The 14,536-nt window shown below is 44.6% G+C and overlaps 1 protein-coding gene across 4 annotated transcripts; it reads left to right on the top strand.

Annotated features, from left to right (window-relative positions):
* The first annotated feature begins 2,451 nt into the window (after positions 1 to 2,451).
* On the top strand, positions 2,452 to 14,478 carry tgm1 (transglutaminase 1, K polypeptide). Of its 4 annotated transcripts, none has more exons than XM_027018097.3 (14): positions 2,452 to 2,577; positions 5,040 to 5,278; positions 5,584 to 5,775; positions 8,026 to 8,277; positions 8,476 to 8,594; positions 8,826 to 8,933; positions 9,023 to 9,200; positions 9,435 to 9,573; positions 10,818 to 11,010; positions 12,316 to 12,469; positions 12,608 to 12,892; positions 13,346 to 13,506; positions 13,900 to 14,036; positions 14,334 to 14,478. In XM_027018097.3, the coding sequence occupies exons 2-14, from the start codon at positions 5,041 to 5,043 to the stop codon at positions 14,476 to 14,478; spliced, it is 2,301 nt and encodes a 766-aa protein (XP_026873898.2). In that variant the 5' UTR covers positions 2,452 to 2,577; position 5,040. The 4 variants fall into 4 exon arrangements, with proteins under 4 accessions (XP_026873898.2, XP_081560289.1, XP_081560287.1 ...); XM_081704163.1 differs by lacking the exon at positions 2,452 to 2,577 and adding an exon at positions 3,169 to 3,283; XM_081704161.1 differs by lacking the exon at positions 2,452 to 2,577 and adding an exon at positions 3,767 to 3,818.
* Positions 14,479 to 14,536: the final 58 nt, after the last annotated feature.

The following is a 14,536-nucleotide window of genomic DNA, read 5'->3' on the forward strand; positions in this document are numbered from 1 at the left end:
CTAGGCAGAGATCAAAAACCAGAACACAAGAACAAAAGATCCAGAGGCAGAGAGACAGTAGTACTAACAAACTGCTTGGCATGTGCACTGAGCATATCGGCAATACTTTAAAAAGATATTGAGGTTATGGTAGAGTTAAATTACATGGTGTTGATGAAGAATATGATCAGTATGTATGATGTATGATCAGTAGCTATGAATTTCCTTTTATGAGTGTATGATCAGTAGCTATGGTGACTGTTAGAACTCTGGGGAGGGTGGCCTCTGGTGGCCAATTGTGTGTATCAACCCTCACAGGTACAAAGAGGATAACACTGCATTTTACCTGTGTGTGTGTGTGTGTGTGTGTGTGTGTGTGTGTGTGTGTGTGTGTGTGTGTGTGTGTGTGTGTGTGTGTGCTTGAAACATGCACATAGTATCTGTGTGTCTGAAGTGATTTTCATTTTAATTGCAGCTTTATGAAAATACTGGGTCCTAAGCAGAGAAGCTCTGCTGTTGGCTAAGCTTCTAGTACAGGCCCACATGTCTCCATACAAACTAAAAGAACTACCTGTGTTCTGCCAGCTGCCAATGAGGCCTACAGGTAAAGCAGATTACGTGTCCTGTGTGTTGCCTCGCTGGTTACGTGTCATGTGTTGTGCTTCCTGCTGAAGCTGGCTTGGCCTACAACTTTGCGGCCCTGTCCATTGCATTCCTGCTGATGTCAGTAAAGCAGTACATGCCTGTCAGCTCTACCTTTCCAGACTCCTGTTTCAACTAAGCTGTCTGCCTCCCAGGGACATTTCCTTCCAAACTGGAACAGCCAGCACTAGTTATATTTTATGCAACCTTTTGTTTAGGGTGTGTTTGGCTTAGTTAAGGCTAAAAATGTAGAGAACGAATTTAAATGTAACTCTAAAGCGTTTCATTTATCTAGTCAACTGTGCCTCTGTGGACTTATGACATCAATTTGCAATTTCAAAAGAGCTTCTGAGTGACACCAGGACATTCTTTTGTGTATTTCGGTGGTGGGTGTGTCATCTTTTACGGGTGTGATAGGGTATTTAGTAATATTATTGCATCACAGTTTGCGCTAAATCACTAGTTGGGCAGCCATTGCTGCACCTCTCACTGAAGTCGTCATGGCGATCGCACGCTGTCTAACAAGTGAACAGGTTTAACGAATTGATGCAATCACCCTCTGAGCATCAGAGTGACTGCTGGAATTTCTCAAATGTCCCATGAATTGACCCAGCCTACTGTACTTGAACATGTAACCATGTCTAATTATACTGGGTGAGGTGATTTTATCCACAAAGGGCTTCTGTGTGATTGGAACGAAAACATGCAGCTTGGCTGTTCTGTGTGGAGTAGACTGGACAACCCTGGCACACCTCTAATGTTTGCACTTAGCCATATGTGTGCTCCTCATTCCTGGAATTTTTCTTTGATGGAATGTTAAAGTGTTCTTCATAATGTTGCAGCCTAGGAGACACAATTCTCCTCACACCGCCTTGGTACACATACCTCGTCTCGGAGAGAGGAGGGCCACTACCTGTTCTACATAGCTGAGCAGCATGGTCATGTGACCAATGAGGTCCATTGACAAAGACTTGTCCAACCAGCCTGAAAATAACTTTTGAAATGTACTGTAAGTGTCTACTTGTTTGTAGAGTTAGTAACTCTTAAACCTTTAAAACTAAATCTCTAATATAGATTAGAATATAAATTAATAAATAATTTACAATTTGAAAAGTGTTCAAATTTGACATCCATGTTTTGTGTTTTCTACACTTCTCAGCCACTTTATTAGAACCCCTGATGTGAAATATAGAATGCAGCATCCTTTACAAGAGCTAGAGAGGTTGACCACATTAGGCCTGTTCCATTCATCAGTATTATTCTAGGAAGTAACTAGAACATGTGTGTGCTAGTATGTGGTGCCTCAGTGGTTCAGGCTCATACTGACCACTCAGAAAGTTGCTAGTTCAAAGCCCAATACTGCTAAGTTGCCACTGTTGTGCCTCTGAGCAATGCCCTGAATTGTGAGTTTCTTTCTTCTTTTTTTTAAATAAAAGTGTCAACTAAATGCTGTAAATATAGTCCATAAAATACCCAAAGAAAGATGGTTTCAGTTGTCAGCATATCCCTTTCTTCTGAACAGTAGGGGAGATGGATTTCATGCTTTCTGTACACTATTCCAGACTTAAATATTGCAAGTAAGTGACAGGTTTTGGGAATAAAACATCCATTTATATGACTTCTAGTTCTCTGCATCAAACTGGTCATCTCTGTCAGTTAGAGGTGAGATGGGGGTGGTGGTGTCCCTTCAGGGGTTATGGGGTTAAGGGACGCCATACTACTGACCCTACTTTCATGACTCCTGATGATTGTGTCTCTTGGCATGTCAATTCGTGACTAAACTCACCCAGTGCCCTATGAAGCATTGCAAGGTGAAAAAAAAATGTCCAGGAGGAGCTGAGGCACAGAAGCAGGAGGAGGAGAGAACTGGAGTAGATATACTACTACTTACTGGCTTAGCTAACAAGTTGAGACAACGCACATTGAATACACAGACCCAGAAACAACTGAAACCACGTAAGAGCAACTTTTTAAAGCATTCTTTGTATTCATTATACTTGTTAAGCAATCGCCTCGCATTTTCAGCATAGGTCTGCAGAAATTAGCAGGACTAAATTCTTAAGACGTTTATTTGAAACAGTGTTCACTTTATGGAATTGTTTTGAGAAATTACATTTAAAATACAAGCATATCGGCAGAAATGTATTTTTAAAGTAATAATAATATGATGGTGCATAAACAGCTTTATTCACATTTAAGTGTCCTAAAACACTTCAATGTTTAATCTGCTCTTTGGACCCTAGATATTTTTAGCTAATTTTCTGTTAATGTGTGTGGAATTAAGGATGGACATTAGTAAAAAGCTTACTTTAATATCTGTACAAAATGCTTTATCCTGCCAATTTCTAAATGATTACAACACATCAGACGGACACTTTCACAGGTTTTAGGAGTAAAGTTTAGGGTGGTATCATGTACATGGAAATTACGGAAGACTTAATGAACTGTAGCGTACCAGGATGTCTAAAAGGATGGGCCATGTATGCCCTCGAACCTTCACTGTTCTCATGATTTGACAGACAAGCAATTAGCAGTACCCTCTCTACAGCAAAAACCCTTTGATGTTTAGACTTGGACCAGATTTTAACAAAGGAACATTCCTTTGCCTAGCTGTGCACTGCTGTTAGCTTGCGTGGCAAAGCATTCAGCAAGGATGCAGGAGGTTGGTCTTGGTGTCTTTTTTGGGGGAAAGTCCTGCTACAAATTGATATCCGTAATGTAGTCATATCGGTAATGTCTGATTGCAGAGTCACTGTTCATTTAATCAGTAATGTAGTGATATCGGTAATGTAGTGATATCGGTAATGCCTGATTGCACAGTCACTGTTCATTTAATCAGTAATGTAGTGATATCAGTATTGTAGTGATATCGGTAATGCCTGATTGCAGCGTCACTGTTCATTTAATCAGTAACGTAGTGATATCGGTAATGTAGTAATATCAGTAATGCCTGATTGCAGAGTCACTATTCTTTTAAACCTGCAGACAGTAATGGAGCCTCCCACAAGTTCCTACTGAATTCTACCAATGCAGATCTGCTCCCAAGCTGTTGTCGATGCAGTTAGAATGGATGGGCTTGAGAGTCAGTCCTTCCACCTAAAGCTTACATTTCTCCATGTTCTCTGCCCATGTCTCTGATTTTCAGGACACCTTTCACAAGGCAGCTTTTACATTCAGAACAGTGTCTGCAGTGTTAGGTTAGTGCTGCAGTGACACTTGTACTTTTCCCTCAGGCTAGTCTTCACGGACTAAGGCTCAAATATTCACTCTTTACACACTCTTTCTTTAGGAGTCTTCTGTTTATTTTCCTTGATTATAAAGTGACAAACATTGTTCATTATACATTCACTACACTCCACATTAAGTTTATGGGAATATACTGAGTCAGTCGTGCTGGTCATAATATTACCCCCGTAACACTGGTACCAAGTTAGTGTTTTATAGACCTTTGCTGTCAGCAGGGTGTGTTTGCATGGATGCCTCCTTATGCTGCAGGGGCACATTACGATCATATTGGTCTTTGGGTTTCAAATGGTTATCTGGGTGTTTTTTAAGATTATCTGATTGGGCTCCAACACACCTGTCACTTTCACATACCTTTAGTTCTGCATGCCACACGCTGCAGCCGCAGTCAAATCCCTCCTGTCTGGTCTGCTCCAGACTAGGTACATTCGCTCAGCCCTGAGGGTTAGGGATTCATTCATAATGGATAGAATCATACAAAATGGCTTTTTTCACAGGCTTAACCTCAAAAACCTGTTTTCAGAAAGATTGTCCATGCTGAAGTGCTTGAAAGGGGTGAAACAGGGAAACAGTGTGTGCAGGTGATGAAGTCACGCAGATAAGGTGAATATGTGAATACTGCGACTGAAGACTGTTGTAATAATTGATAATGTAGGAGCAGTTCCTGACAGTTTAAGGCCTGGATTCTGTGTAGCGGCGAGCGAGGGAAAAGAAGGTGAGAGACGATGTGGCTAAGAGACTCGGAATGTTTTTAGAGAGGAATACTGCAGAGTGACAGGGAAAACAAGGATATGCCAGAGTGAGCCACAGATTGAAAGAGAGGCTAAGGAGCAAAAGAAGAGGATTAAATGTCTTATGTTAGGAACAGTGACAACATATAAACTGAGAAAAACCTGATTCTTTGATGCCTCTGGTTCTATAGCCTTCATTATGCAAATGAGAGAGGTCACTGACAAATAAAGTGGAACCAGATGAGAATGTGCATAGGACTCAAATCATTTCCAATATCAGTACAAAATAATTTACAACACCAGTACAATGTCTGTAGTGCTCTTTTTTAAAGAAATATTTTTAATGTGCTAAAAACAACCCAAGACTGACTCCAAACCAACGCTGAAGAAAAATGTAAATGTAAACGTCGTGGTGATTCCTGATTTTCGTCCTGTCTTCCTCAGCATGTCAGCAGAAGCGGTCAGGAATCACACTATGGTCGGACGCTTCCCAGACGCCACACTTGGGTGGGATGAGCCAGAGGAAGTTTTGCCGGAGAAAAAGAAGGCGGCATCCTGGAAGCGGCTGTGTGAGCTCTGCAAGTGCTGCAAGCGCAAGGACAGTGACGACACGGAGATCTTGGTTGACGGGACCAAAAACAATGACAAGGACAACCCACCAATAGCAGCTCACGAGATCAGTGGTAGGAAGCAAAGAGCAGCCGACTGCAATGCATGAAGGGAATGTAGTTCGCAAGGCTCAGAGTGTGCTGTGGCATGGCGATTGATCACATTGATTTATGGCATTATGGTTTGCAATGGACCTTTGCTAGAAATGTTCACTCTCACTCTCCCCTCCCTCTCTCCCGCTCTCTCTCTCTCTCTCTCTCTCCCTCTCTCTCTCTCTCTCTCTCTCTCTCTCCCTCTCTCTCTCCCTCTCTCTCTCTCTCTCCCTCTCTCTCTCTCTCTCTCTCTCTCTCTCTCTCTCACTGTGCTCTTGCTCTCTCAGAGCACCTAGTGACAGTGCGTGCTATTGATCTCCTCAAATCCAAAAAGGGTCAGAATCGCCAGGAGCATCATACAGACCGTTACCACAGTGATCAACTCATTGTTCGCCGAGGGCAGACATTTCAGATGTGGATTGAATTTTCACGTTCTTTTGACCCCAAAACAGACAATGTACACCTTGAGTTGAAACTAGGTGAGTTCTATCTTAACGCCCAACATGCACTTCGTGAACGAGCCCACGACTAGTGTGGCTATCAAATACATATAAAAACTTATTATTGAAAGGTTATTATGTTGGGAGAAGGTATCCAGTTCTGTGTGTGTGTGTGTGTGTGTGTGTGTGTGTGTGTGTGTGTGTGTGTTTGTGTGTGTCTGTGTGTGTGTCTGTAAATGTGTGAGTGTGAGTGTATGTGGTTTGTGCAAGGATTTGTTTGCTGAATATGGCCTTTTGTTTGTGAATTATGTAGACACTGTTTTCAAGGTAACATAATCCTGTGGACATGAGATGGCCATTTCTGCTTTGGGTGGGTGTATGGGTGGGAGTGTGGGGAGGTATGTGTGTGTGGGAGTGTGGCTGGGTGTGTTGGTGTGTGTGTGGGAGTGTGGGTGAGTGTGTGAGTGAGTGTGTTGGTGGGTGTCTGTGTGGGTATGTGGTTGGGAGTGTGGGTGAGTATGTGAGTGAGTGTGTTGGTGGGTGTCTGTGTTGGTGTGTGTGTGGGAGTGTGGGTGAGTGTGTGAGTGAGTGTGTTGGTGTGTGTGTGTGTGGGTATGTGGTTGGGAGTGTGGGTGAGTGTGTGAGTGAGTGTGTTGGTGGGTGTGTGTGTGGGTATGTGGTTGGGAGTGTGGGTGAGTGTGTGAGTGAGTGTGTTGGTGGGTGTCTGTGTGGGTATGTGGTTGGGAGTGTGGGTGAGTATGTGAGTGAGTGTGTTGGTGGGTGTCTGTGTTGGTGTGTGTGTGGGAGTGTGGGTGAGTGTGTGAGTGAGTGTGTTGGTGTGTGTGTGTGTGGGTATGTGGTTGGGAGTGTGGGTGAGTGTGTGAGTGAGTGTGTTGGTGGGTGTCTGTGTGAGTATGTGGTTGGGAGTGTGGGTGAGTGTGTGAGTGAGTGTGTTGGTGGGTGTCTGTGTGGGTATGTAGTTGGGAGTGTGGGTGAGTATGTGAGTGAGTGTGTTGGTGGGTGTCTGTGTTGGTGTGTGTGTGGGAGTGTGGGTGAGTGTGTGAGTGAGTGTGTTGGTGGGTGTCTGTGTGGGTATGTGGTTGGGAGTGTGGGTGAGTGTGTGAGTGAGTGTGTTGGTGGGTGTGTGTGTGGGTATGTGGTTGGGAGTGTGGGTGAGTGTGTGAGTGAGTGTGTTGGTGGGTGTCTGTGTGGGTATGTGGTTGGGAGTGTGGGTGAGTGTGTGAGTGAGTGTGTTGGTGGGTGTGTGTGTGGGTATGTGGTTGGGAGTGTGGGTGAGTGTGTGAGTGAGTGTGTTGGTGGGTGTCTGTGTGAGTATGTGGTTGGGAGTGTGGGTGAGTGTGTGAGTGAGTGTGTTGGTGGGTGTCTGTGTGGGTATGTGGTTGGGAGTGTGGGTGAGTATGTGAGTGAGTGTGTTGGTGGGTGTCTGTGTTGGTGTGTGTGTGGGAGTGTGGGTGAGTGTGTGAGTGAGTGTGTTGGTGGGTGTCTGTGTGGGTATGTGGTTGGGAGTGTGGGTGAGTGTGTGAGTGAGTGTGTTGGTGGGTGTGTGTGTGGGTATGTGGTTGGGAGTGTGGGTGAGTGTGTGAGTGAGTGTGTTGGTGGGTGTGTGTGTGGGTATGTGGTTGGGAGTGTGGGTGAGTGTGTGAGTGAGTGTGTTGGTGGGTGTCTGTGTGGGTATGTGGTTGGGAGTGTGGGTGAGTGTGTGAGTGAGTGTGTTGGTGGGTGTGTGTGTGGGTATGTGGTTGGGAGTGTGGGTGAGTGTGTGAGTGAGTGTGTTGGTGGGTGTCTGTGTGAGTATGTGGTTGGGAGTGTGGGTGAGTGTGTGAGTGAGTGTGTTGGTGGGTGTCTGTGTGAGTATGTGGTTGGGAGTGTGGGTGAGTGTGTGAGTGAGTGTGTTGGTGGGTGTCTGTGTGGGTATGTGGTTGGGAGTGTGGGTGAGTGTGTGAGTGAGTGTGTTGGTGGGTGTGTCTGTGGGTGTAAATTGGGTGTGTTGGTGCGTGTGGGGGTGGGTGGGTGTGTGCATGCACTGTATCCAAGAAACTAAGGATAGTCAACATGTAAAGATATTAATAGATTGAATCTTAACTGTATTTTTAAACCTTGATGCAGATTCACTATGCAGACAATAATCTGAGAGCTGAGCCAAGATTACTTTTGTATTATTATGAATATTCCAAAATTATACCTGATTCTAGACCAGGACATTTCAGCTTTTTAATATAGTACCAGCTCATGTGTTGTCATATTTAGCACTCTGTGTGTGTGTTACAGGTCCAAATCCAGTGTTATCAAAGAGCACCCTGGTGATTGTCCCTCTAGTTGATGAATTACACAATAATTGCTGGGAGTCCAAGATTACTGAAAAAAAAGACAACAAGATCAAACTGTCCATCAACTCCCTGCCAACTGCTGCTATTGGTCGGTATGAGCTCACCGTGGTGACGCAGAGCCCCAGCGGGAACACCACTTCTCCTCGTAACCCTGACAACGATATATACATTCTGTTTAATCCCTGGTGTGAAGGTATGCATTAAAAGAGAAAGAAAGGAAAATATTGAAGGAATAGGCAGGATGGAGTGTCCTGTCTGGAATGTTGTATTGTTCCCATGTTTTTTCAGTGCAAGCCATGGAGAGGTCTGGAAGTGAAATCAGATGAGCTCCCATCCTTTACTCAATTCCACATAGTCCAGCACCTTCACTCTCTTGGTCTCCTTCTCTTAGATGACGCTGTGTACATGGACAGTGAGGAGCAGAGAAATGAGTATGTTCTGAACGATGTGGGGAGACTCTACTATGGAACACAGCTTCAGATCGGAGTCAGGACATGGAATTTTGGACAGGTATTACCCATCAGACCATGACCCCTACAGCACTGTACCGTTAGACTTCACATCGGGATCATTATAGCCTTTGAGTTTCTTTTACCTTCAGACAAACTGACTTTGCTTACTGACAAAGTGACCAGTACAAGGTACTGAACCTGATTCTGGTTTCCTTTCAGTACTATGTTCCGAGGGTGTCAGCAAATTTTAATCATACATGCCTGTATCTGTGTCTCACGCTGTGGACAGTTTGCCGATGGGATGCTGGCTGCATGTCTGTTCATGCTGGAATGCAGTAAGACCCCTGCATCAGGTTGGGGAGACCCTGTTAACGTTGCCCGGGTGGTATCTGCCATGGTGGGTGTGCGTCCCATAAACACTAGAAATAGTGGGAACTAGCGAGATCTGGGTGCTAACCCTCTACATCTGCAATGTTTCTGTGACAGGTAAACTCTCCTGATGAGAACGGGGTTTTGGAAGGTAATTGGTCGGGTGAGTACTCTGACGGAACTTCCCCGACTGCTTGGAGTGGCAGTGTGGACATTGTGAAGCAGTACCACAAAAGCGGAGGCACCCCTGTAAAATATGGGCAGTGCTGGGTTTTTTCTGGGGTAACTACCACAGGTAGATCCACAACACTTATCTTTGTGTGATTTGTGTCTGTCTGTGTGTGTATTGTGTACTTATTCCAAAAAAAAAACATGATTTTTGCTCTGTTATTTATTTAATTTATTTTTTGTGCTGGTTTGGTCACTTTGCTATGGACCTCTTTGAATAACCTCTTTTTTTCCCCCTCTCTCTCTCTCTCTCTCTCTCCCTCTCTCTCTCTCTCTCTCTCTCTCTCTCTCTCTCGCTCAGTGCTAAGGTGTTTAGGTATTCCTAGCCGTAGCATCACAAACTTCGACTCTGCCCACGACACTGATGTTTCCATGACAATTGATGTTTATTTGGATGAAAATCTCATGCCAATCAATGATCTTAACACTGATTCTGTCTGGTATAAGCACACACTTTTCTTATTTTCCAAATTCCACTATAAGCATGTGTTTGCCCGAGACCTCAGTTTACATAAAGACATGTTGATGATGCCTAAGCACATTATGGTATCTAAAGGCAGTGGCAGAATTCTGAAACATAAGAGAGGATTACATGTAATGGCTTCCCGAGTGATGCAGGGCATGGAGCAGGACGCACAGACCTCCTCGATTTTGTGAAACATTTAATGACATTTAACGGTGGCACTCGCACATAACATAAATGGTGAACGTGAACACACATAAATGGCTTTAAACAACGTGAACGTTAACACAGAATACATAAACATCGACGAAGGCTAACATACACCAACACTAACCACTACATAAGCATGACCAACAACGAGGCACACACAAACAGGGGTTTAAATGGACAGGACATCGAACCCCATGCAGGTGTGTGCCATCACGGAGGGCACGGATACATAAACAAGAGTGAACCCTCATGATGTTCTGATGTTATTGGGGGTGTGACAATAACATCAGAACAACTCTAATGAGTCAAAGTTTAAACACCTTTTAGCTAAAGGTTTTGTAGTATCCTCACCCACAAAAGGTCTATAAAACCACACATGAGCATGGGTTTATGGTTATAGTTATTATTGGTTATTACACTGTATATATTATTTTTTCATGATTACGGTTTCTTTTAGCTTCTGCTAGTAACATCTTTCATATATTTTCCCTTTCACACACCTGTTTCTGACACACAGATGCAGATCTTATATAACCATGTTTTAATATAAGGTACCATGGATGCTAAGGCGGTATTATCATCTCATAAAACATACATGCCAGTTCTAAAACACATATTTAATTCTTATGTATTTTATATGGCACAACTTATTTTTATATAGGGGTATTCCTATATAGGGGTTTTAGAAATATTTGGCATATGGATAAATGTATATTTTGTGCAAACATTCTAACCAATCCATTTACATAATAACCCATAGGCAATGCAGTGTGTCATGACAGCTGTTTTACACCCACGTACTTGCAGACCTGCAGCTTTTAGTCTTCCACTAAACAAATCAGGACACGTCTCTGCCCTGCTAGCTGCAGGCGTACATTAAATGAAGTGTAAAGTGGAACTCTGAACACTCTAAACATGCCAGTGTGGGTGTGGGTGAGAGGGTGTGGGGCTCACAGGAGAACTCTCACAACCCTCTAATAATCTCTCGCTCTGTTTCCCACTGCGCTTCAGGAATTTTCATGTGTGGAACGATTGCTGGATGTCCCGTCCAGATCTCCCGGCTGGCATGGGAGGCTGGCAGGCTGTAGATGCCACCCCTCAGGAGACCAGCCAGGGCATGTACTGCTGTGGCCCTGCATCCGTGGCGGCCGTCCGTAATGGCCAGGTCTACCTCAAATATGACGCTCCCTTCGTCTTTGCCGAGGTTAGTCTGTTAGTCTGTCCTGCATTACTGGAATCTGTTCCTGAGACCTTGACAGAACCCTAAACTGCAACATTCAAACATAATTCTTTTTTTAATCAGCATTAACTCATTAATGCTGTAATCATTTTCCAGGATTTTGGGTATAGTCTATTATCTGTAAAAATGTTAAATTGATATGGATGTGTGAACTTATTTTTGAAGCATGTTCACTGTATAAAATAATTAAAATTTTAGTAATGTAATATACGAAATTGTCCAAAATTTGAAAACCTTTTATCTGTTGGAAATAATGAATGGGGGTCAAGGCATGATGATATTTACAACAGAACATTTTTGATGAAAATCACAACACAGTGAGATCTGAGACATGAGATTCGTAACCATAATGACAGACAACAGAAACAGGAAGAGGACCTGGGAAGAGAACAGAAGGAAGGAGGATCAGAGAATGAATTGATTGGAGGGAAGGATTGGACAGGGGACTGGCTGGACAGAGGACTGGAAAGGACACTGGACAGAAGCCCAAACAGGATGAACGGAAGCGTGGAAGACAGAGGGAGCAAAGAAACAAGAGGAAACTGGACAACAAAGTACTGGACAAGGGCCCGGAGGAACAGGGATGTGGGAACAGGATCGGTGATGGTGATGGGGACAGGGACAGAGACACTCCCAGACACAGGAACAGACACTGAGGCTGAGACATGGATGGAGAGGGTGGCGATAACAGGCACAGAAACCAACTGGGAGACAGGGGCAAAAAAAACCAGACCAGGAACAGGAGGCAGGACAGTCCCAGGGGAGAATACTGGGTCTTTGAGGGGAACAAGGGCAGAACAACAGGGAAATGGACAGACATCCTGGAAAAGTACCGGGAAGCAGGATTAGCAGAGGGTTGGAGTGCAGAGGGGGCTGAAAACCGAAGAAATAAGGCAGCTGGCGAGTCAGGTGAGGGGGTGACTGCCGAGAAAGGCAAGTCTGGAGATGTGGCGGCGGTTGGCAGGTTCAGAGGGTCTAAAGGCAACAAGGCATGGCAACGACTTCCTGGGAACACGATGAGTGATGACCTCCTGAGAGCAGGGTGTGGCAATGCTGTCATGGGAACAGGTTTCAACGACGACAACCTCAGAGAAATAGGGTGTGCCAACACACTCGTGGGAATGGCATGCTCTAACTTTTATGGACCCCTTTTTTCTCTCTCTGTCTTTGTTGCTCTATCACTCTCACACCCACCTACTCACTCTCTTTCTCTCTCTCTCACACACACATACACACAATGCTGTGTTTGTGTGTTTTGTGTGTTTGTAGGTGAACAGTGATAAGATCTACTGGAAAAGGAATACTGATGGCACATTCTCCCAGATCCACTGTGAGAAGAATGTGGTGGGTCATTGCATCAGCACAAAGGCAGTGGGATCTGACAACCGAGAAGACATCACGCATGACTACAAGTACCCGGAAGGTGACAACACTGTGCACACATAGACACACACTTACTTTCATATTCACTCTCTTGCAAATACACACACAAGTACCACATGCTGTTAGTTCCTTAATTCACTCCTCTTTTGCTTCTGCTTCCCCTCATCGTTACCTCTAGGGTCCAAAGAGGAGCGAATCGCTGTGGAAACCGCAACTTGTTATGGCTCCAGGCCTGATACCTATGCCTCTGCTGTCACGAAGGATGTCACCATAGAGATCACCATGAATGGGGAGGGGCCCAAGATGGGTGAAGACGCTGAACTGGCCATCACCATCAAGAACAGCAGCTCTGAGCTACGCAGTGTTTCCCTTTACAGCGAGTTGGCAGTCATGTACTACACTGGTGTCAACAAGGCCACAGTACAGAAGGATAACATGCAAATAGATCTAAAGGCCAATGAAGGTGAGCATTTGTGCCCTTGGTGGAAGGTCCTCTTGCTGTTTAAAGCAGCCATAATTAAGAGGGGATGGGTTTGAGCAAACTCTGCATTCACTCATACGTGTGTGCACTCCTTCTGCATCAGACATTTTAACACTGATCTAGAGCAGGGCTTTTCCACTCCTAACACGGAGGCTCCGGTGTTCCCTGTGTTCAGCTGTGTCGACAGAATACTAAAACCTGTAATGTCATTGCCATCCATGGATGCACTCTGGATTATCTCAGTGCCTCTAGATTAACTCTAGATTACTGTATTTGGACTGTTTGTGTCTTTAGATTAACTCAGTGTATTTAGACTATCTCAGTCTTTACATTAATTTGGAACATCAGGGTCTATGATGATGCAGATGAGCCCTATAGCATTTCTCTCTCTCTCGCTCTCTCTCTCTTTCTCTCTCTCTCTCCACCCCTCTATAGTCAAGACTCTGGAGTGGGCCCTTCAGTACCAGCAGTATAGGGGCCAGCTGGTGGACCATGCGGCACTGATGCTTACACTGTCTGGTCGTGTCAGTCAAACCCAGCAGATTCTGGCCACCCAGTACAACTTCCGGTTGCAAACGCCAGACATCATCATCACTGTAAGTGTGCTAAACTGTCCATCCCCCACACATTTCATGATGTCTGTCTACAGACTTCCCAACTGCCTGGGAACCTCGAATTTGCACCAGTTTGCACTTACATCAAATTTATGGTTTATGTTTTAGTCCCGTGGAAGGGAGGTGTAGACAATTTAAAAACAGGCAAAGGCTAGTTTTTTAGACACGGACAAAAAAATATTCTTGAATTATTAGACAGTGTTCAGTGACAAGACTGTTATGACCAGACTTTACAATGCTTACACCAGTCTTACACCTGTTTTAAATTTTACTTTGAACTGCGGGTTACTGCTTTGTCTAAAGAAACTGCTGGGGCCTGAAAACCTGACAAGTACAGTATATTTGAACATGTTTGCATGTGCTTCTGTTTTACAGCCTGTGGGCAAGCCTGTGGTGGGAAAGGAGATGTCGGCTGAATTCACATTTAAAAACCCCCTCCCGCATGTGCTGAAGAACGTGAAGTTCCGTATAGAGGGTCTGGGCTTGCAAAGTGCCCGAGAGATCGCCTATGGGTAAGCTACTCCTATTCATACTTTTAAAGTGGCGCTATAGATGTTCTGTCCAGTAGGTGGTGCTAGAGCGCCACCAGAAGAGTTTTTCAAAGGACCTGTTGAATATAGAATAACAGCATTTTTCCTGGCCACCTTTACATGAGCTTGTGCTTCACTTCTCTTACATGACTCTTATGGAAAAAACTCAGGAATACTGTCCAATTTCAGTTTTTGTTTTGTTTTGTTTTTCTCCAAATGTGATGCGCAAATAATGTTCCTCTGAATATGGCACTGCCACATTCTCCCGTTCCCTTTCAGCGATGTGGCCAGCCTTGCTACGGTCACCCTGACAGAAAGGTTTGTGCCCACGCTGGCCGGGCCACGCAAGCTGCTGGCTTCTCTGGACTGTAAGCAGCTCACGCAGGTCCACGGCGTCGCCGACGTCTTCGTCAGGGAGAACTGAAAAGCGCTGGAGCGAGAAGAGGAAGTGAGCCAGGGCTTGAGGCAGACTTCAGCGCGTC

This window comes from Electrophorus electricus, chromosome 21 (genome assembly GCF_041902795.1).
Source record: "Electrophorus electricus isolate QZ-2024a chromosome 21, ASM4190279v1, whole genome shotgun sequence".
NCBI classification, from domain to species: Eukaryota; Metazoa; Chordata; class Actinopteri; order Gymnotiformes; family Gymnotidae; genus Electrophorus; species Electrophorus electricus.